We start from the raw sequence: 23,790 nt of genomic DNA, 5'->3' as shown, positions 1-23,790 counted from the left end.
GTATTACAACAGGCAAATCATCGGATCAGCAGATACCATGAACAATGGAGGAATCGGTACTGCCTTGTCCAGCGTGGAGAGTCGTCTGGATCGGGAGCGTAATAGCTCGATATGCAGAAGTCGGCGGCGCTGTGGCGGATGGTCCCGAAACGTCGACCAAAAACGCCCTTATGAAATATGACATTTAAAATATTGTGAAATGCAATGGTGTGGTTATGACAATCTCGGTCTGTAACACTGACTACAAGTACACAGACATATTTTTGCTTTGCTCCTTTTACCATTCTGTTCGTTGTTTTGTCTGAATGTTGTTGGTCACGGCTGTGCCCACTTGTTACTAATGTGTTCATTCAGTTTTATTCAGAAAATTGTTAAATAAATTCCTTGTCTGGCTGGACAAAAGACATAACACTTATCAGGTGTGTGATTATTAGCTCAGTATACCATTGTGTCCACAGATTACTGAGCTTCTAGCAGCTAGAGAAACAATGCAGTACTTCTAGGTTTTCAACACTACAATTCCTCATAAACTAGACATCCTCAAGTTAATGCAGGCCAACTGCAATTATTTAACAGTATTCATGTTTAAAATACTTATTGGGATTCTCCCAGACTAATTAAACAACAATGCTAGTTGGAGTCGTTTGTATAGCACATGTTCAAGCTTTAGTATTGCTAGTTCTAAATTAACTTTTAGGTGAGTAGTAACAACCCAAAACGTAACTTGGAAAAAAAAAACATTAGTCTACTGAACTTCAAAAGCCTGTGGTTTTTCAGTGAGAAGGTGCGGGGGGGGGGGGGGGGGGGGGGGGAGAAATCGGAGGCCTGGGTGTTGCGATAATGGATAATCATAATTCTGTAAATTAGAATCATTGACTGGAATATTATCCAGCTCTTCTACATGCATGACCTACATAAGATAATTTGTTTATTGTCAAACCAGGCTAGTGAGGCAAAAGCACACTTTCCTCATGAGGTACAGATGAAGCCTTTCTTCATCAAATGTCGAGTAATAAATAATCAGTGATTTACACTTTCCCAAGAGTGAAAGACCTGGAGCTGAAACGGGATTAATTTCTGAGCTAGTAATGAATAACCAGAGAAAAGAGGCTCTCAAATTTAGACCGTGATACAAAATTGGAGAATAAAATGTTCTGCTTGGAAACTGCTCTAGTCTCGCAGGCACCAACCCTTTCCAACAACAAACCAGCAATCTTACTTGAGGGTAGCACACCAGCTGCCTGTACAGATCTTGGTCAAACGTTCGCAGGTGGTTACAGTCAACATTCAGGAAGGGCTCCCCAACCATGTTGATCTGCAGGAGGAGAAAACAGAAATGAGTTCTAGCCTTGCTAGAGTTACTTTAAATCATAAAGGCGGGGTAGGACTGCACAGACACGCACCTCCTCGAGGCGCTGCATGTAGAGAGGCTCGTTCAGGTCCAGACCAGCATTTTCATCCTCTTTGGACAGAAGGTCAATGAAGCGCTGAAGAAATCTCTGAAAGAAAGAAATGGTCAATATGGCGAGTCTTTTGAATATGATATCAATCAGTATTACTGGCATTTTTAGCAGAATCCAAGTGAACCATCCATTTGACTGCATTTAGACAAAACATGTGTATGCGTTCAAAAGCAGTTTGATACTGCAGACCAAAGCTAACCATTCCACAAGCTCCAAGGATCAACCAGCCTTTAGAAGACAAATGTAGAATGGGCTTAGTGAAAGCAATGCAAAGAGGAAAAACAAAAATCCATCTTTTATAGAAACATGAGGTAGAGTAAGATCTAGCTTTTAAAGTCGAAAAGGAATTTTGGTGCATGGGATATGGGTGACTACAAGGAATAAACTTGTACAGCAACAACATTTTTAGTTACATGCCTATTGTTAAAAAGAAAGCAAGGTGCCCGTTTCCATGCCGGTCTCCCACACCATGATAACCAAGACCTGACCCCAACTCTAAGTTTCTGCTGAGGTCTACCCTGAAGGCTTCTTTGTTCCATCGCTTGTCAAATATTACTCTTTCAGTGGAGCCAAGCCTTACAATGTTGTTAAAAGGCCTTAAAAAGCCCATGTGCAAGGGGTGCACTCAAAATGTGTTTTCTAGACATTTCAGTGGACTCTTCTACAGGGTTATTTGGAAAGCATCCTGGCAAAGCGAACTCCGGTGGTTTTAAAATATTTTTTATTGAATGCATATACACGAAGGATGAAGCTTAGAAAATGGATACATGCCCCAGCCTAAACAAAAAGGCACTTGGTGCATGGGGGTAGAATTAACTTAGCATGAGGATGGGTGAGGGAAAAGCAACATGGAGGGTGGAGAGTAGAAACAAGTGAGAAAGCAACGTGAAGTAACTGTGGGAGAAGCACAGATGAGAAAGCAAGGGGGAAAAACAAGAGAGCGAGTGTAACATGGAGGGGCGGGGAGAAGCACATGGGCAACCACCAGCAACACTGAGTGTATGGGGATACAAATACACGAGGTAGGCAGCTGGAAAACACTCTTGTGGAGTGCTTAACAAAAAAGAAAAAAGTAGCGCTTGAATAGCAAGCAGCTGAAGCACAGAAGCCAGACAATCAAAAGAGATGGTAAACAGACTATGCTCCATTGGAGGAAGAACTAAAAAAACTAACAAGCTGGGAAATGAATAAGAAGCTGGCAAACGAGGGACAGGAAAGCCAACCGATGGTAAGCAATGGGTGGGCCCCAAGCTCCTGTACATTCTTGGTAAGCCCAAAATAGGTCTCGCAACAGCCTGCACATGAACTGTCTAGTAGGAGAGACCTAAACAGACGCAATGTTGCAACAAAGGAAGACAATACTCTGGGACACAAATGAGAGCAGGGTTTTCCTTTGGGTGTGAGAAGACACAATCTCCTTTTCAGTCCCACAGGCCAGACCAGAAGCACACTATTTTCAAGTGAAGAACAAGCCATGTTGTAAAAAGAATAGTGAATACAAAAGAACCAACCTGGAACTTTTCTTTGCAAGAAGCAACGTTGACATCAGTTCCCCAGATCACCAACTTCTGGCCAAAAGACTGCTCATTGGTTACCAGATCTTCAGCAGCAGGCTGCATGTTAAAAGGAATAAAGAAAAAAACAATCAAAATACTCAGCTGCAAACAGGCATCACCCCCTCCCCCTTTTCCCCTCTGCATTTCGGTTGAGCATACCTGATCAGAGTGTAGGTCCACCTGTCTGGCCTTTCTGACAGACCCAAGATCGGGTCTCTGTCTTGCAGGAGTTCCCCGCACTCCACTCCGTGGGGTGCCATCCACTCTAGAGCTAGGAGTCCCGTACGTCAGAGGGGAACTCAGATCCATCTCACTAGCAGCTTGGACTGAGGAGACAAAAGTTTGAAGTAAGCTGCAAAACTTCTCCTTGGTCCAATCTCATCTAATTTTCGTTAGGATTCCCCAAAGCATGAACATTAGTACTAGAATCATATACCCGAGAGGCTAAGGCACCTTTACAACTTCAGCCTCAGCTGAACACCAGAAGTGAGAGACCATTTACCAGAATGACGGAAGGGAGCTGGACTTGAGAACAAGGAGTCCTGGACACTAGGGATGCTCACATCAGCAGCCGGCGATGTTGGCATGGGCAGCAACTCTCCAGTGGATGGATCATCAGTACGACGTCTTTGCGATGGAGGGGACTGCACATCTTCACTGCGGGCTGAAGAAAATAAGTGTTGGGTTTTTATTTGTATCTAATTTGGTGTCTTAACAGTGAACCAGGGCAACTCCTACTTTTATTGTTAGACTTAGTCATATGGCTCGACAGCGTCAGTATATGGGCATTCTTAAGTTCAAAACTTTGAAACAGCCTCACAAACCAATAGACTTTACAAATCACCCAAAATGTAGCGCAAGCTGGTAAAGTGAAAACACATGCCATGGTAACTGCAGGTCTTCAAAGCCTTTATTCCAGCTTAAATGGAAGGCTGACATCTAAACGTCGGGCTAGAAGTTGCAGCATGTAATATTTTCAGTATTTGGAGAAGACCTACACTCACACCCGAGGCAGCAGCTTACCCCAGCCTTAGTGCCTTTAAAACTCTTCCCAGGTCTGAGCCCCTACAGCATGTATGAAGCCCCACAAGACGGGAGGAGGTGTGCCACTCCAATGCTTAACACCCCAGCTGTACTAAGGAGTAGAAGGGCTCGGAGGAAAACTGATAAATTGTGGTGTTTCATTGACCAGAAACTATCCAACCACCACATGAGAGTACACGCATATCAGACAATGAGAAAAATATCAATGTTGCCATAGAAGACAATAAACTGGAGGAGGAGAACACAATGTTAATTTTGTAAAACACAAGATCCTGTACAGGTGGCATAACCCTGATTGATTATACGACCAAGACTGCTTTGTGTTGTAGAGTAAAGCGGAGCAGGGACAATTCTACAAATTAAGGGAATTCCCCAAACTCATGGAGTACTAGTTGCTGACATTTCCCAAATTGCAGATGGGGATGTAGTCATCTTGGAGACCCCGGCTGATGCGCTATAGCAATTATTCAAGCAAAGGGAAAATAAAAATAATCTTCCATCCCTTTCTATCTGAGAAACTGGCATTTTATCACTATGGGGAAAACCACTAGCCCTACCTACGATCGATGGATTCAAAGGATGTGAACACTCAAGCCACAAAAATGCTAGCCTATCCGAAAGATGGGGTACATCAGGCATTTAACAGGTCGTGGAACCCAGTAATTCTTTACTTAAATATCGACTATATGGGTCTTGCATAGCCAGAGGCGAAGGATTTTGAGCCTGATTGACAGATTGTTTTTTTTCTCCCCTGCTGTGCGTGTTGGTCGTTGGAATGACTTGGTGTTGGCGGGTGCTTTAGGGTCTGGAGTGCCTAAAACTAAGGGGCTGTAAGCTGGGAATATCTACCTACACTGAACAATTACAAAATGGCAATATAAATAATTGAAACCTAAAAGAAAAAAAAAGAAAAAACCCACAGGTACAGAAAAAAAGCTAAATAAAGCGGAGCTGGCGAACGTCATAACACCAACAATTGTCTTTACAATAGGCTGTAAAATTTCGGTCCAACCCATAAACCTTTAAATACCGGATAAAATGAAAGGGATTCGGACGTAGGCAAAGAATGACTGGAGATTGTCGCATCATTCTTCCCCGGTTTAAGGTGTACTTTTGTTTTGGGAGGGTGGGCAGAAGAGCATAAAAATACTGGTTTCACACAGTCCAATACACAAGAAAAAAAGCTGTTGGGATGATAACTGAAACCAGACTAATTTACCCATGAGCAACATATTTGTGCTGAGAGGTCCACGGTAGGCAAAGCGTGGGACCTTTTTCTTGGTATGTCCAGGAAGGACGTTGTGCCAGTGCCACACACTGAAGTTTTGATGTACCAGGAAAGGGATGCATGGCAAAATATACCTCCCCGCAGGGTTGGAGTTTTAAGAGGGACACTGGAGAGAGGCAGTGGTGTTATTTTGAGGTTGTCCTGTCTATTTGCGACTTAGTGGATAGGGATGCTTTCAGGGAAAAACGTGGCATTCCTGCATAGGGGAGCCTGAAATGCCTTGCTTGAAAGCCTAGGAGTCCATTATTTTCCCCAGAACTGCTTATGTATTTCCTCAGTGATTACAAATCGGACTGAGTGCCCAATCCAGGATATAATCCATCATATATACACTATAGAAACCTAACATTCTTAAACATTAAGTCTACATGGTAGAATAGCACAATATCTTTCTCCAGGACCACAAGTTCACATTTCGTCAAGTGCTCCTGCGGAGACGTTTTGTTCCAGGCTAGTTGTGTTTTGAGCACATCGAGGAAAAATATAGGAGGGCAAGATGGCGGCACGGTAGGACGTCTTTTCTGGTCTCTCTGCGCCCGGCACCAGTCCAGCACATCAGCACTGCCTGGCCTGAACTACTCGAGGGAGCGGCGCCTGCAGCCGACCCCCACACAGAAACCAGCTCAGCCCTGGCAGAAGACACCAGCACCCAGGGGTCCGGACGTCCGGCGGGCCTAAGAACGCGCCTGGCGAGTGGTGACCCCGGCTGGTCCAGACTTGAATCCAGACCCTGAGAGACCTGCTGGGAGGTGCAGGAACACAGAAGGGAGGACCCACCCTTTGTCGGTGTGTGGAGCTGAACCCCACCATACGTACCGCAGTACTGCACGTCTGAACAAACACGAGCAGTGGAATTGCGCAGTTTGTAGCAGGCGGCCAGGCTGGTAGCATAAGCACAGAGAGGTCTCCCGGGACTCCACAGTAGCGGTGGGCGAAATTTGCGTAGTCGTGCTACTCAAAGCTCTTCCAAATGGTAAAAAAAAATCTCCACGAACACACAAAAGTTCCGCCAACACGCGGAATTGCTTGTTCCACCTGTTCTAGGTGCTTTTTTCCTGTTCGCGAACACTGTTTGCCTGCTCGGGGAGAAACATCTTGCGAATATGCATTTTGAAAGCATGGACAACCCAAAAAAATTCAGCGACGCGGCAGAATTTTTGGCAATTCCGCGTTCTCCGCAGTACGTGAAATTACCCAAATTCCGCCAGCGGAATGAAATTTACAGCACAGGCTTACTCAGACAGCAGCAGAGAGTGGTGAAGCGGAGGAGCTCCGACGGGGGCGGATGACTTCGTCCTGAGCACGCGGGGCCTTGGTTCATGCTTGATCACTCGCCAAGGCTTGTCTGGGCAGCACCATAAAGCAAGCAGTCCTTTGTGTGCAGTGCGGACCACGGAGTGCATGGCCGGTCAACCCTGGTGGTCAGTAGGACAGGAGAGGCCAAGAAAAATATAGTAGTGGAACGGGCCTTACCACGTGCCTGAGGCCTACCCTGACTGTTTGGACCTGTGGCGGTGCCCGCAAAAGGAAACCAGTGCCTACACGGCCTGCTGAGGGAGTGATCCGTCTGCAGCGCCAAGCTAACGTGGCCTCACTTGTAGGATTGTGCGCCAAGGCACGTCTGATACTGCCTCCAATGGCAGCCTATGTATGGTCTCGCACCTCATTCCAAGCCTGCGGGACCCGAAGGACACCTGAGCAACGTGGGAGGTTGGAATTGTGCGTGGGGTCTGCATTGCAGTACAAATCTGCGGGAGCCTGGGTGCTGGAGAGAGCGTTTGGAGCCTCCACCTGCCAGGTGTGGACACTGGCATTATCAGCAGGCGCCTTCTGGAGGGCACAGAGAAGGAGCTTGCCTTGAGCCAGTGCCCCCATTGACCCTAAAATACCCTTACCTGGAGCTACCGACTGACAGTGGATTGGTACAGACCCACGGAGGGATGGAGTTAGAGAGGGCATGTAACGCTTGCTGCCGACAATGGCGACTAGTCGCACCAAGGAATACCACACTCAAATAGATGCTCACCTGCCCATCCAGAGGTTCCTCTCCTCTGGTGAACACCTCCTCCCCCAGACTCCCTGCAGTGCCAGGACAATGGAGGAGCGATTGACGTGCTCTTTCTTGGAATTCCTATTCATGTCATTTAGAGAGGACCACTCACAGGACACCAAAGAAATCAGAAGGGACAGACTCTCTGGGGGACCGCGTCACAGCTCTGGAGGAGCAAGGAGATAGCCAGGAGGAAGAGCCTGAGTCCATTAGCAGGAGGTCATCTGCCTTTGTGAGCAAAATAAAGACTTGAATGCTCATGTGGAGGATCTAGAGAATAGATCCTGTCGAATGATGCCTGCATACGAGGCATAGCTACTAACGAGGATGGGGAGGATCTCTTAGGTTATGTTTGGGACCTCTTCCGCCACATTCTAGCAGCGCCCTCAGAAACTGAACTAAAGATTGACCAAGCACATCGCGGTGGACTGCCACGCTTGAACACGGCTCCTCCAGTGGACATCTTAGTACGAGTACATCACCTAAAAGAGTAAAGTAAAGGAACATATATTGCGTAAAGCCCAGGACAATCACCCATCAGCTTCAGGAGTCCAGACTCCAACACGATCAAGACTTGGCAGCAATGACATAGCAGAAAAGGAGAGTTTTCTGACCAGTCACCATGCACTTATGTAGCAAAGAGGTACCCTACTCCTGGAAGGGCAAATTTAGCTGTTGAGATCCTTGGCGGAGGTCTGTCAGGTCATGGTCTGCCTGCCGAGGGGTGAATGCTAGACCCCTCCTCTCCCCAGCAGAGGGACCAACAAACATGCTGGTGCAGACTCGGGACGAGAAGAGGGATGGCCCTCCCAAATTCAACATATAGCTATGGGGCAGCAGGCGGCAATTCCTAGAGTGCTGGCCAAGAAGGACAATGCATAGAATGGCTGGTCACAGTCTCAATATTAGCTGGCTGGGCAGGTAGTGGGGTTTGTTGGGCACATTCTGGACCCCTTATGGTCAAACACGCTGACTTGCAAGACTGTGAGGCTGAAAGTAAGTTGCCGCTCCAGTTGTTGAGTACTCTTTTCTTCCTGTTCTTTTCATTGTTGGGCTTACACTCACCTTCACAACAGATACAACAAGATAAACACAACATTCACAGGGACTACAATAATAGCTAGAGGTCTTCCTAGGACCGACGGATTGCTGTAGCCCATAGCCTCTACCACTCTAGATAGACCTCATGTAGGCCACATCACTTAAGGTTCTCACTCTCAATGTGCCTGGGCTTAGCAATTTGGTAAACCGCATGGCAGTGTTGTCATATTTGGAAAACCCAGGAGATGACATATGCCTCCTTCAGGAGACCCACCTTCTCTCAAAGGACTGCCACAGGTCATGTGTCTTCCCCCACCAGTTTCTCCTCTGCGAAGACTGTAAGGTGGCCATTCTGGTGGGGTGCTCCTTCAGGGGAAGGGTGGTAGAAAAAGGAGACCAAGTGAGATGCAAACTTCTCACTCTCCATCTCGCCCTAAGGGGGGGTTGTCAGTGGTGGGCTCTTTTTACACTCTGAAAGAAGGGTAGGAGGCCCCCTATGCACTGTGCTAGCTACTAGTGAGAGGAGGGTACTGCTGTGGGGCAGACCTCAATCTGGTATTCGACAATGTCCTAGATAGGTCAACACAGAGTCATGATCAGGTGGGGGGGCGCTATCAGAGAGTACATGGGCTGCTGAGGGACTCTGGGATCTATGGGGGGGCCATCCACCCAAGCACGTGTGAATACTCCTTTCTCTAATGCACATAAAACACAAGCTAGGTTAGACTACCCACTGGGGACGACTGACATTCACACACTCACCACAGAGATATTGATGGCGGCGCTTTCAGACCATGCTGTGGTGACATTCTCACTGTCCCTTCACTCGCTGGAGCACCCCACGCATCAGTGGTGACTGCGAGAAACCATATTACAACGCCCTGAGGTAGCGCCACAGGTCCACCGAGGTATAACCGAGTAGATTGTGCATAACAACTCCCCCACAACATTCCAGTCGCCATATTGTGGGTGGCATTCAAAACAGTGGTCGGGGGAGGGGGGCTCACCATGATCTCAGCTGCTGACAAAGTGCGAAAAGAAAAGGAGACCCTCACCAGCCAAGTCAATGAGTTAGAACGCATACACCAACGCACAGTGCCCCGAGGTTTTTGTATCAATTGTCAGCTCCCCGCTGCCAACTGTCAGGCATTGATTTAAACCGGGCGGAGTATGCTGCGCTCCGCTTGCTCCACTCTTTCTATGTTGGTGGAGGCAAATGTGGCAGACTTCTAGCGAAGCTAAGCACTCAGCAACAAGCTCTAGGGGTATCCTAAATATATAACAGGTGGGGAGCAAGCTACAGAGGACATAACCATAGAAAACGCCTTTAGAGGCTTCTAACCACGCCTCCATTCTAGCCAACATTTTGACCCTGCAGACAGCATCTTCAGTCTGTGCGCACGACCATTCTCTTTTTGGACCAGGCAGAGTTGCTAGAAAGAGAAATAAGTCGAGGAAGTGATTTAATCTATTTCCTGCCTGCAGCTTGCAAAGTCCCTGAGCCCAGAGGTTAGCCTGTCTTCTACAAGACTTTCTGCCCAATAATTGCACCCGTTTTAACAGTTATTTAACTCCTCTGCTGCTCCTGGGCGATACCAGCTTTGATGCGGACCTCCTCTGCTGCAGTCATCCTCAATCGAGGCAAAGATAGGTCGAAGTGTAGCTCATACAGGCCCATTTTCCTTTTAAATGTGGAGCTGAAACTGTTCACGGGCATTCTGGCTGGCAAAATCAGCCCATACACTGCCCTCCATTATCGATCCAGATCAAGTGGGCTTCATTCCCCAGAGACAAATGAGCAATAATACCAAGAGCATTCGGCATATCATAGAGAAGGCTTTGCACATGCCGGGTGAACTCATGCTTCTGGCGACAGACACCGAAAAGACCTTCGACTGAGTACACTGCCCTTTCCTGGAGCAGGTTCTAACACTTCAGGCTTGGGGAGAAATTCAGGACACAGGTTGTGAATTGCGATCATTCGCCTACGGCGACAGTCTGTATTAATAGCCACACCTCTCCTCCTTTCCCAGTTAGCACAGGCACGTGCCAGGAGTGCCCACTGTCCCCATGGTGTTTAATCTGTATATGAAGCCCTTAGGGATCGGGACAATCCTGAGATCACCGGTGCAGTTCAATTGTGCATTCACAGATGAACGGTGGAGATACTGCTGTACACAGATCAGGCTTGTATGCATTAATCCTTGAAATAAATTGTTACAATTCAAATTTCTTCATTGTGCATACCCAACACGGACCAGTCTCTAGATCTCGTCAAAGACCCAAGTGGAACGTGGATTCTATCATTTAGCCTAGATGTACCCTACCATAAAGTTGTTTTGACAGCAAGTGATAGAAACAATTGCCACAATGCTCAACTGTAGGATAGGCCCACAGCCATTGACAGTCTTATTGGGTTGTGTCAAAAAGATTCCTGTAGAGTGTAAGTAGACTAACGCATTAGCGTTTTTGTGAGCTAAGAGAATGATAGCCATGCACTGGTACAAGACGGGCTTACAGATTTACCACTAAACCAAAGACAGGAATTAGACTTTTGCTAAAGTCTATCCCTAATGTCTCAGCCTAAGGATATCGGAGGACCTTTCAAGACTTTTTTGGGGTAGATCATTAAAGAGGGATGAGATACTCTCAACAGACTCCCCAAAGAGAAGGAGTAATTCTGGGAGCTTCTCTGGCCCCACCAGGTCTGTGGGGATGCGTTATGGTATATACCCAACAAAAGGCACCTCAATGTATGACGTTTGTCCTATCTGACGACACACTGGACCCAGAGACTTCTACAAGTCTAACTGGGGCTCCAATTTCGAGATGTTTGAGACTAAGAAGCCTGACCTCAGTAGTGATATGGTTAAGAGACTAAAAGACGCAGACTAGTATGTTCATTGATGCTATTCTCCTTTCCGGAGGAAAACCTATTATACCCTTTGAATGATGTATGTGCTTTGATTATGAGTCCACATATGTGGCACAATGAATGTTTTTTTACAAAGTGCTAACAAAAAAACAAAGATACAATGTGAATGGAAGAGATACAAAATTACTACAGGGCTAGTAGCTACTGTTGGTACTCACGAGTTGGTGGATTGCTGCCTCTTCCACGCTTACTGCCTTTACGGCCAGGGGTGGAAGCTGGAGAGGACATGTTGCTGTCGAATACAAAAAGAAAAAAAAAACATTAAAACTGTGGTAAATATATGTGAAACAGAAAGCTAAATCTTTGAAAGCTGGTAGTGGTGCTGACAGTGTGCATTATGTTATATCACTTATTTGCATATTACTCCCACTGGCTCCACCACACAGCACCATGTCACTAACCTATCTCTTGAGTTATCACTGTATTCCCTCCTAAGATGACTTTATATTCATGGTTCCTAATTGACTGTGTACCATCATTGCCTGCTCCTAAAAGGAACACACCGATCTCTACAAAGCAATGGCTTAGAACTAGAGTAGCAGGCGTCAATGGCCAGGAGATAGCAAAATATGCCAAAATGCTGCCAAAAAATCTTGGCACACCTAACATTGCTGTTAAGCAATAAATACCATGACGCACAAGTCCTGGTATCTCTATCACATTCAAGCACAGAAAGTACCATTTAGACTCAATGACACAAAACTTAACAGGTCTTCAGCTTTATGTCAACGCCCCAACAAAGTGGACATTCATTTAGTTATCCAGTGTACAAAACAGAAGAAATCGTCAAATGTGAGATTCCAAGCCAAAATCAACTCTACACCCACCACCATTCTTAAAACCCCCACCAAGTATTGACTACAACATGCCATGTCTGCCACACATTGCTTGAGGAACTGATCTGGTGTTCCAAGGCCAGCTCGGATATCGTGTGGCATTCATCTCAAGCCAAGTCGCTAAATGTATAAGGTTTTCAGGACATTTGTGGCACATCCAAGTAGACTACATCTGGGTAGCATCCTATGGCGAAAGGAAGATCATTTAAACAAGCATTGGCATAGCCAATAGGGCTCGCCTTTGGGACCTTTTAAGTGTTTAGTTATCCCTCAAAATATCCTTGGTGCAACAACATCAACTGTTGCATGGCTAAACACTTATAAGGTCCCAAAGGCGAGGCCCACTGTCTATGCCAATGCTTGTTACACCTGGTAACAGTGTCTGATATAAGAGTTCACCTTAATTAGTACCAATTTAACCCCCCAAAAAAGCAATAAGCAACTAAAAGATGACAAATCAACCTGTGCGAAAGCCTCCTGATGCCGGCAGGAAATCATTGAAAGAGTCATTTTCTCTCTGGATTTATTTTTATTTTTGAATCTCAGGAGCTGCAACGCAGTTGTGGTGTCACCACCAGGGATTTAAGTGGAAATGTTTTCAATATTATATACAATCCATAGTTGTTGCTTATTTATCTTATGCAACTTGCACAATTGACAAAGCCAATAGTCCTGACCTGTAGGTATGATGTGACTTGTTGCATCATTTCTGGACGCAATGACAGGAACAGCAAAATATAAGTCGGGCGGCACACTGTGCTAAACACAGATTTTAAGCCACACCCTTATATTGACCACACCCCTTTGAGACCCTCCTAGTTTTTTCATCCCATTTAAAGCCCTGCACATGGAATTAAACATCACCTACGTTCCAGGTCGGACACAGAGCCGCATAAGTGAGGGAGAATGTGTGGCATTATGGCCGGAGCCCTCTACTTTCTACTTGGAGAACAAGTTTTGAACCTCAGCGCCTGCTTGACATCTACTGCATATCACTTAACATCCCAGTGCCTAAAATAAAATTAATTTTAAATTGTGTAGTGTAACCGGTGCCTCTGTAAAGTAATCCAATGTCCTTGGGCCGAATTCGTGCTACACAAAAACTGCAAAAATGGAGAACAATTAACCAGATACCCACTACCAGTATTATTTAAACACTAGCAGAACTTCTCCTAAAAGCCCACACTATGCACAAATGAAATTTGTGCATAGTTTTGCCACTGGCCTTACGCGGTTCCTCCAATCTGTTGTCTTTTAGGAGGGGCCTTAAAACTTGGCTTTTTACCCTTTAATATCTCTCCTTCGCTGTCAATAAATGTTTTTATCTTTGTTATGTTTTCTTCAAATGAGCTGCCAATACAAAGCGCCGGGACACTCCAATGGAGTAGCCGTGCGCTATAGAAATCAAATGTAACATAACATAACAATTATTTGCCATTTTGCTATACTTTTAGGTTATGCATAATGACTCAAAAAACTGCTGCATTTTGTGAAGCCTTCGATTTATACAGGCGTTATCACCCCGCCTGGTCAGATAGGTCGAAAGGATAACACGCCTGTTGCTGTAGTCTCCTCCGTTGCGTTTCCAGTTTGGACCCATCACAGGCTAAGTGCTAAATAGAGTTTTAGCAGAATATTCTCAGACTGGCTGATTGGAGGACATCATTGTTGCCCACCAGGGCTCGACAAAACCACTCGCCCGCTCGCATTTGCGAGGGAGAATGGATGAGGACGAGCTATTTTTAGGTCCTACTCGCCCTTTCTGGGGAGTAGGAAGACAAACTAACTTTTGCCCTCTGTCTTTGAAAACGGTGCAAAAGTGACAAGATAAGATTTAAAGGTATTTTTATTGCTCACAAAGGGAATGAGCAATAAAGATGCCTTTAAATCTTGTTAGCTTGTCACTTTTGCTCGAGTTTCAGAGACGGAGGTCAAGTAGGTTGCAGTTGGGTTGAGGGGATTATCCAAGGTACTAGACATGTAGGACTAGTACAATTTTTCAGATTTTTCGAGCCCTGCCCACACAATCAATACATTTCCCATACAAATTTGTGCAGAGATCACCACATTTCCGGAAGTCTTTGCTCAGGGTTTGCTAGATTTCCACAAAGTCCGGCCACGCCGCATGTAGCCCCAATTTTCCGCAATATCTCCTTCTACGTGTAGCAGAGTTTTTCTGCAAGTGGCTTCAGAGATTTACCCCCAGAATCTCACCTCAGGATTAACCGAACGTTCGTCTTGCCTCAGGTAGGGGCGACAGTTTGCCTGAGGTCAGCTGCTTCGAGTTCAGACAGGAAAGAAGAGTAGTAAAGATTAGGTTTTCACTGCAGGCTGGAGCGACCACATACATCTGCTGGCCTCTGTGGGAGAGCCGCTGCATCAGCTGCTCTGGGAATGGGAACCTCACACGGGCGTTCCAGGGACGCGTCTACCTGAAACAAGCTGCGCCGTTCCCAGGGAGGGTCTCACACCAGCAAGACGCTCATTTGCATTCCGTGATGTCCACGATAGTGGTTTTTTTTTGCAACATTTGCTTGTCAACTATAGGATTAAATAATGTCAAGTGACCCTGTGTAAAGTGCTATCATGGCACAGAGAAGTGTTTAACCTTTTATAGAGAGCACGTCATGCTTGAATAGAGTCTATTAATCATTTTGTTCAGAATCCTGAAAAGGCAGAGTTGTTCCCTTAGAAATTCAATCTGGTGATTTCAGAGGTGCACACAGATGCAGTTTACAGGTGCTTAACCCACTGAGCTATCTCCCTGATTGTTTACCAGCTTTGCAGTAATGCTGATATTTCCAGATCTGAAAAGTAGTTTTCTTCCCCAGCGTAAGGACAAGGAGCTAAATGAGTCACATGCCTCAAACAAGTGCGGCTCACGCGCACTGCAAGGAATGTCAGGTATGCAGCTGGCCCCCGGCCGCGCTGCTGCTCGCTCCTAATGCCAGGGGAGAAAGAAGACAGGACATGCACCCGCCTTTGGCCAATTGCATGCAGTTTTTCTTAGAAATACCCACGCAAAGGCCAATAGCGGGTGAGCCAAAAAAAAAAATCACAAGCGTGTGCTCAGTTAAAAGGCCTTACTAGAAGCCTCGCAGAGCAGCGCATGCACTCTTACTCAGGCGAGACCTAAAGAGGGCCCTCTACTGTTGGCAAGCACAGCTGTGGACCACCAATAGTTGGTCTCACCTTGCCTAAGCCAATTATTTGGCATCCAAACTGTATGAATATATATAGCATTGCCAACAATGTTTAACCATGTAGGAACTAATCAATATGCTACCATAACAGCTGGATTTATGTGAAAGGTGCAATGTTATAATAGAGCAGTAAGGAATAGGCAAGGCCAGCAAACATGTGGCCTAGTGAGTATGTATTTCAGTTGGCCCACAGCAGAGAGTTATATATAGAACATACACCTCAGCTCTACAATGCAGTAGAAAGTCGGAGGTGTCTTATGACTTGAGAGTACTGCATGATTTCAACTGTGACATGGACTTTTAGATCACAGCCTACCAGACAGGTGATGTGTCTGGTTTGCTATAGACATCTTTGGGCCTAGGAATCTGTCCGTTGCTTGCCATTAGCGTTGTAAATCACAACATCTTGTTTTCCATTTGGTGGCTTTGTTTTAGGCTGTCTAAGCTTGAGTTGGTACCTTTTGTTACCCAAACCTTATTGATAGTATCTTTCCTAAAGATCCCTTTCTGTAAAGAGGACAGCAAATCTTGTTCTTATCTCGTCACATTTGCTGTGCATTCAAAGACGGAGGTCAAACGTCAGGCACTGTCTTCCGAGGATACTGGTGTACTTATCTTTCTCCAACTTTAAAGTAACAGGATTTATGTGATAATCTTGCTGGAGACTGGTGGTAGGAAAGGGTTTTTCTAGCACATGACAACATTTAAATGAACTGCATATGCATTTTAGAATATATCAGAAATAGTAACACAAATAAAGCCCCTTTGTTTGATATTTCTTAACCTCTTCCGTGCGTCAGATGGCCCCTGGTCGTCTGATATCAGGGTGGGCATGTGCAGAGGACGGCCAGGGGCTGGCACGCGTCGAATTCCTCAGCACAGTTGGGGAATTCCGACCGCAGCAAAGCGGTTAAGTGTGATGGACACAAATACTTAAGCATGATCAAAACAAATCATTACACTACTAGGTGATGCAATTTCGACATTTTTGTCTGTGCACTGTATAGTTTTATTAGTAAAACTGTATCCCTGTGCAAATGCAATGGCAGTGTGCTACCAGACCGTGAATACTCTACACCACTGCACTCAACATCTACTCTACCCTGTACCACTATGCCAATGCACTATTCGCCACTCCAATCTACTCTACACAATTCCACTCTGCAACACCTCACTCCACTGCATACCAATACAATATGATAATGCACTTTATGCTGTAACAATAAACTCTATGCCCCTGCACTCTGCGCCAATCAACTGTACGCCACTCTACTTTGCACCACTGCGGTCTACACCATTACACTATGCCGCTCTACCTTGCACCACCTTCACTCTGGAACAATCTACTATACACCAATGCATTATGCCAATGCACTCTACTCTGCAACACCGCACTCTCCGATGCTGAACTCTGAACTACTCCACTCTTTACTGAACTATAATCTGCACCACTCGACTCTACTCTGTATGCCACTGTACTCTATACCATCTACTGCACTCTGGAATGCACCACTCAACTACGGCACTGCGTTCTACGACGCTGCATCGTATGCCGCTGAACTCAATGCACTTACACCAGTCACTACTATATGCCACTCCACAACACTCTTCTCTTCGCCGTTCCACTCTAAGACACTCCAACCCACTATTCTCTACTCCACTAACTTTTAGCCATGGTAAACAGCAGCTACGTTGGTGTAACACGGCTAAAATACATTGGCAAAGTTAATAGCTCTAGAACAGGCAAGACCTATTGGCTTTGCCAGTGCTTCTATCTTTTGCTTGGGTGTGTTTTTTTAAATAAATTAGTTATGCAGTATGATCGTGAAATATCACGAGTACTGTAATCTTATTGGCAAACTTGTGGAGGAGTGAGCTGGTGAACGCTGTGCACCTCGTTTCTTCTGGGGTACAAATTGTCATAAACTAGGTATTCACCTTAACTACGTTTCATAAGAACTCCAACATTTTTTGCCAATCACGTCAAACGTATGGAAAGGTCTCTTGAGCAACGAGACTAAACCCACTAACAAAAAAAACTTCCCTCCATTAACCACTAGCAATGGTAGTAGCGTCCTCTTCGCCATAAAAGTGCTTCATTGTCTTCTCACAGTACTCGTAAACGCCATATAAATTAAGTTTACAATGGTTTTTGAAAACGTAGCGTCACCATACATATAAAATAGACATGACTTATTGTAAGGGGCTTTGCAGCGCTGCCTGCTGTCACTTAATGCCACAATTGCACTGATTCTTAAAGATAGTACTATAACACTGCACTTCTTTACAAGGACACGGGGTGTCGCACAAGTTACCAAGCACAAGACAGCGTGGTAAGCTGTCTCGTCTACCAATGCAAGCACCGCCATAACACTGAACATATTAACTTACAAGGGTTAAAGTTACGATGGGGAAACAAACGAGATAGCGAAAACGTTCACTTTCAGGAAGGTTTCTTCGGAGGTTGGGGCCTGGGTAATTGTCCACACCTAGAGTCACAACTTAGAACCATGTTAAACGTTCTAAGTATTTACGTCCAGCTATGTTTGCATTTGAAGCAGCCCCGAGTTCCTGTCTTCATGCCCTCTGTTTGGATTCAGGACTGTAATTTCCTCCAGTTTTGCTTTCTGACTTAATGCCGATGGGTTTCAACTGTCACCTAACGACCGTCTCCATTACTTACGGAAATATACTCATTTTTCCTAGTTTAACATTAAGATCTGAAACAAATCAAGAGGCTTTCAAATGCACGAGAATGGAATACGAGAGCGCGCAGCAGAGAGAGAGAGACTCGTTTTCTGGTCAGACGGGAACGCACACACGATTCCTTAATGGGTTCTTTCCCTTTACAACCAAACGAGTAATTTCGTACGGAAACAGCGCATAGTACCAAGAACTTTAACTGTATTCCTCGCAGCGCCACTCACTTACCGTCTGTGTCACTCTTGTCGTTCCCTTTGTCTCTGGGGTGCGCAGGACTTGCACAAGGGATAGACGCACTTCTTTCTCCTTCTGAACAGTGAACGTCTTTTCGCGCGAAAACTTAGACACGTGATACACACTCCCGGGGTTTCACTACTTTCAACCAATAGAGTTGGAGACTGAGACTGGGTTGCAGGACTAGGTAGAGCACAGTAAGAGTAGAGGGGGGTTCTATAGTTCAGTAGCTTCAACTATGACGGAGTTTAAGGACGAGCTTCTCTTCCGGAGATTTCCTTATTTCTTCTTTATAAATATACTGACCCATACATGGAAGACCTGTTTTGGGGGTATGCGTTCACCCTAGCGAGAAGGTGACGACTAAAAAGAACCCTCCCTCTTCCTCAATGGTTTGGACCATGTTTGATCACGGTTTCGCGGCAAAATAAGGCATCTTCCACTAAACTCAAAAGGGGTGCGCTAATTAGTTATTAAAGTCCAGTTTGAGTGTTCTGTGCTTGTTAGCGAAGGTTATACACTCCTACAGTGTTTCAAGTACGTGCATGTTGGAAGGAAGCATTACGTTATTTGTGTGTTGGCCTTTTCCTCACGTTTCTCCCCTTTAGTGAGTGGCGGGTGGTACGGTCCTCTGGCTCGTGTTCCATGCTGCTGTCACTGTGGTGAGCCCGGAAGCGGCTTACTTGTTGTGCGACTCTTGGTGCTGCCGCGCCACTGCCATCATGTCGGTGTCCGCGGAGCCCATGGCAGGGGCAGGCGGTATCCTAGGTGCTCTGCACCAGCTGCATGCCTTGCTGAGCTCCGGGGAGGCTGGACCGGCCGCTCCCTCTGCGCAAAGCCTCATCCGCAATATGGGCCAGGAGTGTCTGAGTTCAACCGGGGAGAGTCTGCTGGGTTGGTACAGGATTTTGTGCATGACCGCATTTGGGTGTTATCTGAGGGGGGCTAACGGCACACCGGATTACTGTGTTGTTGTTGTACATATTTTTATTTGTCATATATAGCCATACAATGTATCACATTGCAAATAATTAAAATGAGGTTGTACGAATATTGTAACCATAAGCACAATATAAAAACATAATAAATTATATAATAGACAATCAACCCATCCATAAAAGCTCTTATAATTTCTGTGGCAGTACATCTAGACTCGTTTTGGATATTAGTTATTTTCCTATACGAAAGAACACGCTAAGAGTGCACTCGTCGTTGACCAAGCTTTACAGAGTTCTTCTTCCAGCTATTCAGGTTAGGCATCGAAAATCTCGGCATCGAAAATCTCAGCAAGTCCACAAAGTTTGCTTAATGCAGAATCCCTTCTCCTTCAGACTTTTACATTCAAAAAGTAAGATACATGTTGTCTAACCTACTTTAATGTCGGTGCCATTAGAATTTGGAATTCAGTGTCACCTGTGTTATGTACCACGCTTGTCTTGCAATTCTGGTTGTGATACCGACTCTATTATGGACGCAGGAATGATAGCTTTACTGCAGCCTAGTGCTCTAAGGGCATGCGTACACCAGACCCGTAAAATTGTGAGCTCCCAGTTATAAGTGGTGCAGGTTTTATTGCACCTAGTAATTCCTGGGTTTGATAAAGTTGACACTCTTTCTTAAATTTTGACTGGTCAAGACTGCCGAAAATTGACAGGTAGAAGGCCTGGTATTGACATGGCTATGAATACTGTGGTGCAGCAAGCACCAAAATCTACATGTTGTTCCCCAAAAATAGTTTATGGGGGGATAATCATCACATTTGATTAAATCTTAACACTCCAGTGTCATTTTTAGGGTTGTGATAGTGCGTCCCACTTGGCTCACTTGTAATCGTGCCCTTAGACTCCCTGCCACCTTGCTGTGCTACTTTTCTCAATGCATTTTTAGTACGTTGGGGTACCTTCTTGGTTCCTCGTTATTGAGTATTGGTGGTTCTATACATTGCTGCACTTAATTTAAGCTTGTGGGGCCTATCGACACGCATGCCTGAGGAAAATCTCCTATTTTTCATGATCAGACTTTGACCCCATTGCAAGAGAGAGAAAACAAAAAGACGAAAAGAAAGACGAAAAACGGTGCCTAAACTAGAAAGTGGCTATGAAAAAGAACCTGCAAGAGGAAGATTAAAGGACAGGGCGTGTCTGGTGGTGAATAGAAAAGGCTTGTTGTGGAATCAGGAGTATACAATCTTGCTCTTCAGCAGCCCTGACATTCGATAGCTCCTGCCACTTATTAGTTTACTGATTAAACACTGTCGCAATGTCAGACCTTTACTCCATGTAGCTCTACTTTGTTGGAGACCTAGATTCCCATTCTTTATAGGGTGTGTTGTTTTTACCTAGGTGTATGATGTATACATCGATCATATTATCTATAATTACCTTTTGTGCCCTTGTACATCACCATGATGAGCCAGGGGAAAGTCACACCACTAATAAATGTGCACTGCATTGAAAGAGGAAGCTACCGGTTTATTGAATACAGGGTTTAGGGCACGGGGTGGAGAGGCACATGACTACAGGCATACAATATTTGGGGAAGATGAGGGAGGTTTGGAAAAAGAAAATGTGGAACATTACTTTTATGTTTAATTGACACTGAACGGGAGGAAGGTTAAAGCAGAATGATGACTTTTTGTGCCTAAAAATCAGGAGTCTCCCACCTATATTTGGAGTATTGGCTTTTATCTAAAGAGTGCGCTTAACCATCATAAAAATGCAAAGAGATGCTCAGTGAGCTGGAATTGCTCAGTTCCACTAACATTTACAACCATTCTTTGCAAACAGTACTTCCAAAACGAGATTACTGGCCTTTTGGTTTAATGCAGTTGGAAACTTCGAAATAACTACTTGTATTAAAAAAAAAAAAATGAAGGATGAGCCCGTTTCAGAGCCCCTGGGGCAGTATTCGCCATCTAGTGTTACCACCCATCCTTGCTGTGCACAATACTTCTTATTTGAAAGCAGCTGCCCAATTCAGTGGTGACTAAATAAAGTGACCTATCTGTTCACCATGCGCTTCTCGCAAGTGAAGTGTACCCATGCATGCAAGTAAGCCAAAATCAATTCCTACCTTGGTTTTGGGAATTATGAAAAACCTTAGTTGCAACAGCTAACTACTGAAGTTTTGCCATCTGGCAATCCATACTCTGCCAGTAGGTACATATTAAAAATGTACATAGAATAGTCACCTTCATTGTTCTACAGTACATCATTCCACCAAATCAAATATAGAGACCTGTATTCAAGCCTCACTCTTTACCTTTCAAACAACTTAGCTAAGTCTCCTTCAGTGACCTACAATCCTTGTACCTCTACAGCCTTCACTGGGAACCATAGCAATGTCGGTCTGTATTTAAGAGAGCGCTCATTACACTTAGTACATTTAAATCTCCCCATTGATATGTAGGGACTTTCTGCCACTCAAAGAATTTATTTGACAAATGAAGGAAAACTGTGCATTTTATTACAGAGTTTCCACAAATATATTGCTTACAAAGCCACAGATATACCACTCATTTCTGAAGAGACTTTCTTATAATAATTCATTGCGTCTAGGTGTGGTTTGGTAAGGAAAAATATTCATGTTCAGCCAGGGGCGGCTGGTGTTAAAGGGCGAAAGGGGCGTTGCCCTGCCATCACTGGGTAGGAAACCTACGAGCAACCTAGTCATAAAGCTAATGGTTGCTTACTTTTGACCATTAGAGATGCTTGTCGTTTTTACTCCCTCTCCCCAAGTGATGGCAGGACAATGTGCTCTTTTTATGAAGGATTTAGATTTTTTTTTTTCGTTCAGCAGGAGAACCTCACTACACATGTGCCGAGCGAGCGTGATGAATCTCGCCCTAAAGGCACACACCTGGGCTGTGACATAGCTGTGGAAGGCGTGGCAAGTTTTAGCAGCGATGCACAGGCTTGCTTTTGGGCGTGAATTGCTCCTGCCCAGGGCGTGGTCTGTAGAGTTCCATTCTTTTAATGGAAAAGGGCGGGGCAGACTCAGAGGGACCAAGCAGAAGTGGGTGACTCCATGTAAAACCGGCATCGCCTCCTCCAATGGTCCTGTGGTTTGTATTGGCTGATGACAAAGCCTGTGGGCTGGAGTCCTGAGTCCAGCAGCTTTCGATTCCGAGGTCAGGGAGTGCTGCAGTGCACGTGACTTGTTCTGTGCTGTGGCAGAGCTACACCTCGTTGCAGGAAAAACAGGACCCGGCCAGGATCGGAATGGATGCAGAGCGGGACCTCACCTGGTAAGGTATTCACTCTAAATACTCTAGAACCCCACCAACATATGTATTGGGTGCTACTTCTGTTTGTTTCAGTGGAGGTGCACATGTATGTTGGTGGTGTTGCTTTATCATGTCATTTCTGCTGCACAGGGATGTCAATGGTTCTTTGCAACATACCTTGGTTCTGTAAAGTTAAATTTTTGATATATCTTTCAAAACTGTTGTGAATCAGGAAAAATATAATTTTTTTCGGCTATCCTGTTTTTTAGGTTTAAACCTATAATAACTGATAAAACTCAATTGAAAGGGAAACAGCCCTCATTCGTGTAACACTAATGTACACCTGCACCAACACAAACTACAATGATCTTCAAAGACAGGAAAGTGAGAGCAAATGAGTTCTGTGTATTTCTTTCTGAAGTGGCTAACACATTGTAACTTTGTTATGCAAGGTAGCAGCAACAAAGACTGGGCTAAGATAATTCTGCTTGACGTGTTGTTTAGGGATGTCACTAAACATTGTTCCTTCTTATTTTTGTTTCCTCCAGTTTTATGTGCATGGATTTAAGATTCAGGGCCTAGCAGAATGCTTAGGCCTGATCTAATTATTTTATGCACTGTAGAGGACCTGAGAATATTAATGTTATATTTGATATTTCTGCAGTGTTGAATTCTGTCTCTGATTAGTGAAATGGCTGGTTCATAAGAATCGTGGCCAATGTGCATTATGACATTTTCCTACAGTCACCGAATGGGTAAATACTTTGATACATCAGCCCCTTTTCCTACCAATTCAGTTTGCACAGCAGAACAACTTTCCAAAACCCTAGGCCTTAAACCTTCAATGCAAGGTGTTGTGATGGGTATCTGTGAAAAGAGTGCTATCACAATGCCCATGGTGAAAAATGACACAAGGCTCTCCACATACCAATAAAATCCATTGCTGCAAGGTATCCTTGCTTTTTTAATCCATTTATAACCCTTAGACAGAGTCCTGAAAGAGAAAGTGTGAGAGTTAGTGAGACGTGAGAGAGGTTAAGGAGATGCAAGCGAGAGTGCAATACAAGTCAAGTCAAGTCAGAGGATTTATATAGCGCACTACATACCCAGAGGGTCTCAAGGCGCTTAAGGAGGGGTGGGGAATTACTTGTCAAATATCCACGTTTTAAGTTGCTTTCTGAATGCTAGGTGGTTCTGGGTAAGGCGAAGGTA

The 23,790-nt window shown here is 45.0% G+C and overlaps 2 protein-coding genes across 2 annotated transcripts in view; one reads left to right on the top strand and one right to left on the bottom strand.

Moving 5' to 3' along the window:
- Window positions 1–18,735, bottom strand: part of MCM4 (minichromosome maintenance complex component 4) — a 62,824-nt gene extending 44,089 nt beyond the window's left edge. The window contains exons 1-7 of the mRNA XM_086965730.1: window positions 18,348–18,735; window positions 11,536–11,609; window positions 3,522–3,683; window positions 3,179–3,345; window positions 2,975–3,076; window positions 1,404–1,499; window positions 1,220–1,315 (exon numbers count right to left, since the gene is read on the bottom strand). Coding sequence (XP_086821856.1) covers window positions 1,220–1,315; window positions 1,404–1,499; window positions 2,975–3,076; window positions 3,179–3,345; window positions 3,522–3,683; window positions 11,536–11,605 — 693 coding nt within the window. The 5' untranslated portion in view covers window positions 11,606–11,609; window positions 18,348–18,735. The remainder of the gene's footprint in view (window positions 1–1,219; window positions 1,316–1,403; window positions 1,500–2,974; window positions 3,077–3,178; window positions 3,346–3,521; window positions 3,684–11,535; window positions 11,610–18,347) is intronic.
- A 262-nt stretch (window positions 18,736–18,997) lies between these two features.
- The window catches only part of PRKDC (protein kinase, DNA-activated, catalytic subunit), a 2,818,033-nt gene continuing 2,813,240 nt past the window's right edge, over window positions 18,998–23,790 (top strand). Inside the window, exon 1 of the mRNA XM_086965729.1 lies at window positions 18,998–19,247. Within this exon, the coding sequence (XP_086821855.1) occupies window positions 19,076–19,247 (172 nt within the window). The 5' untranslated portion in view covers window positions 18,998–19,075. The remainder of the gene's footprint in view (window positions 19,248–23,790) is intronic.

Source organism: Lissotriton vulgaris, chromosome 4_1, assembly GCF_964263255.1.
Source record: "Lissotriton vulgaris chromosome 4_1, aLisVul1.2, whole genome shotgun sequence".
Classification (NCBI taxonomy): Eukaryota; Metazoa; Chordata; class Amphibia; order Caudata; family Salamandridae; genus Lissotriton; species Lissotriton vulgaris.
Note: the sequence above shows the minus strand (reverse complement) of the source record. Positions and strands in the feature narration are given on the sequence as shown.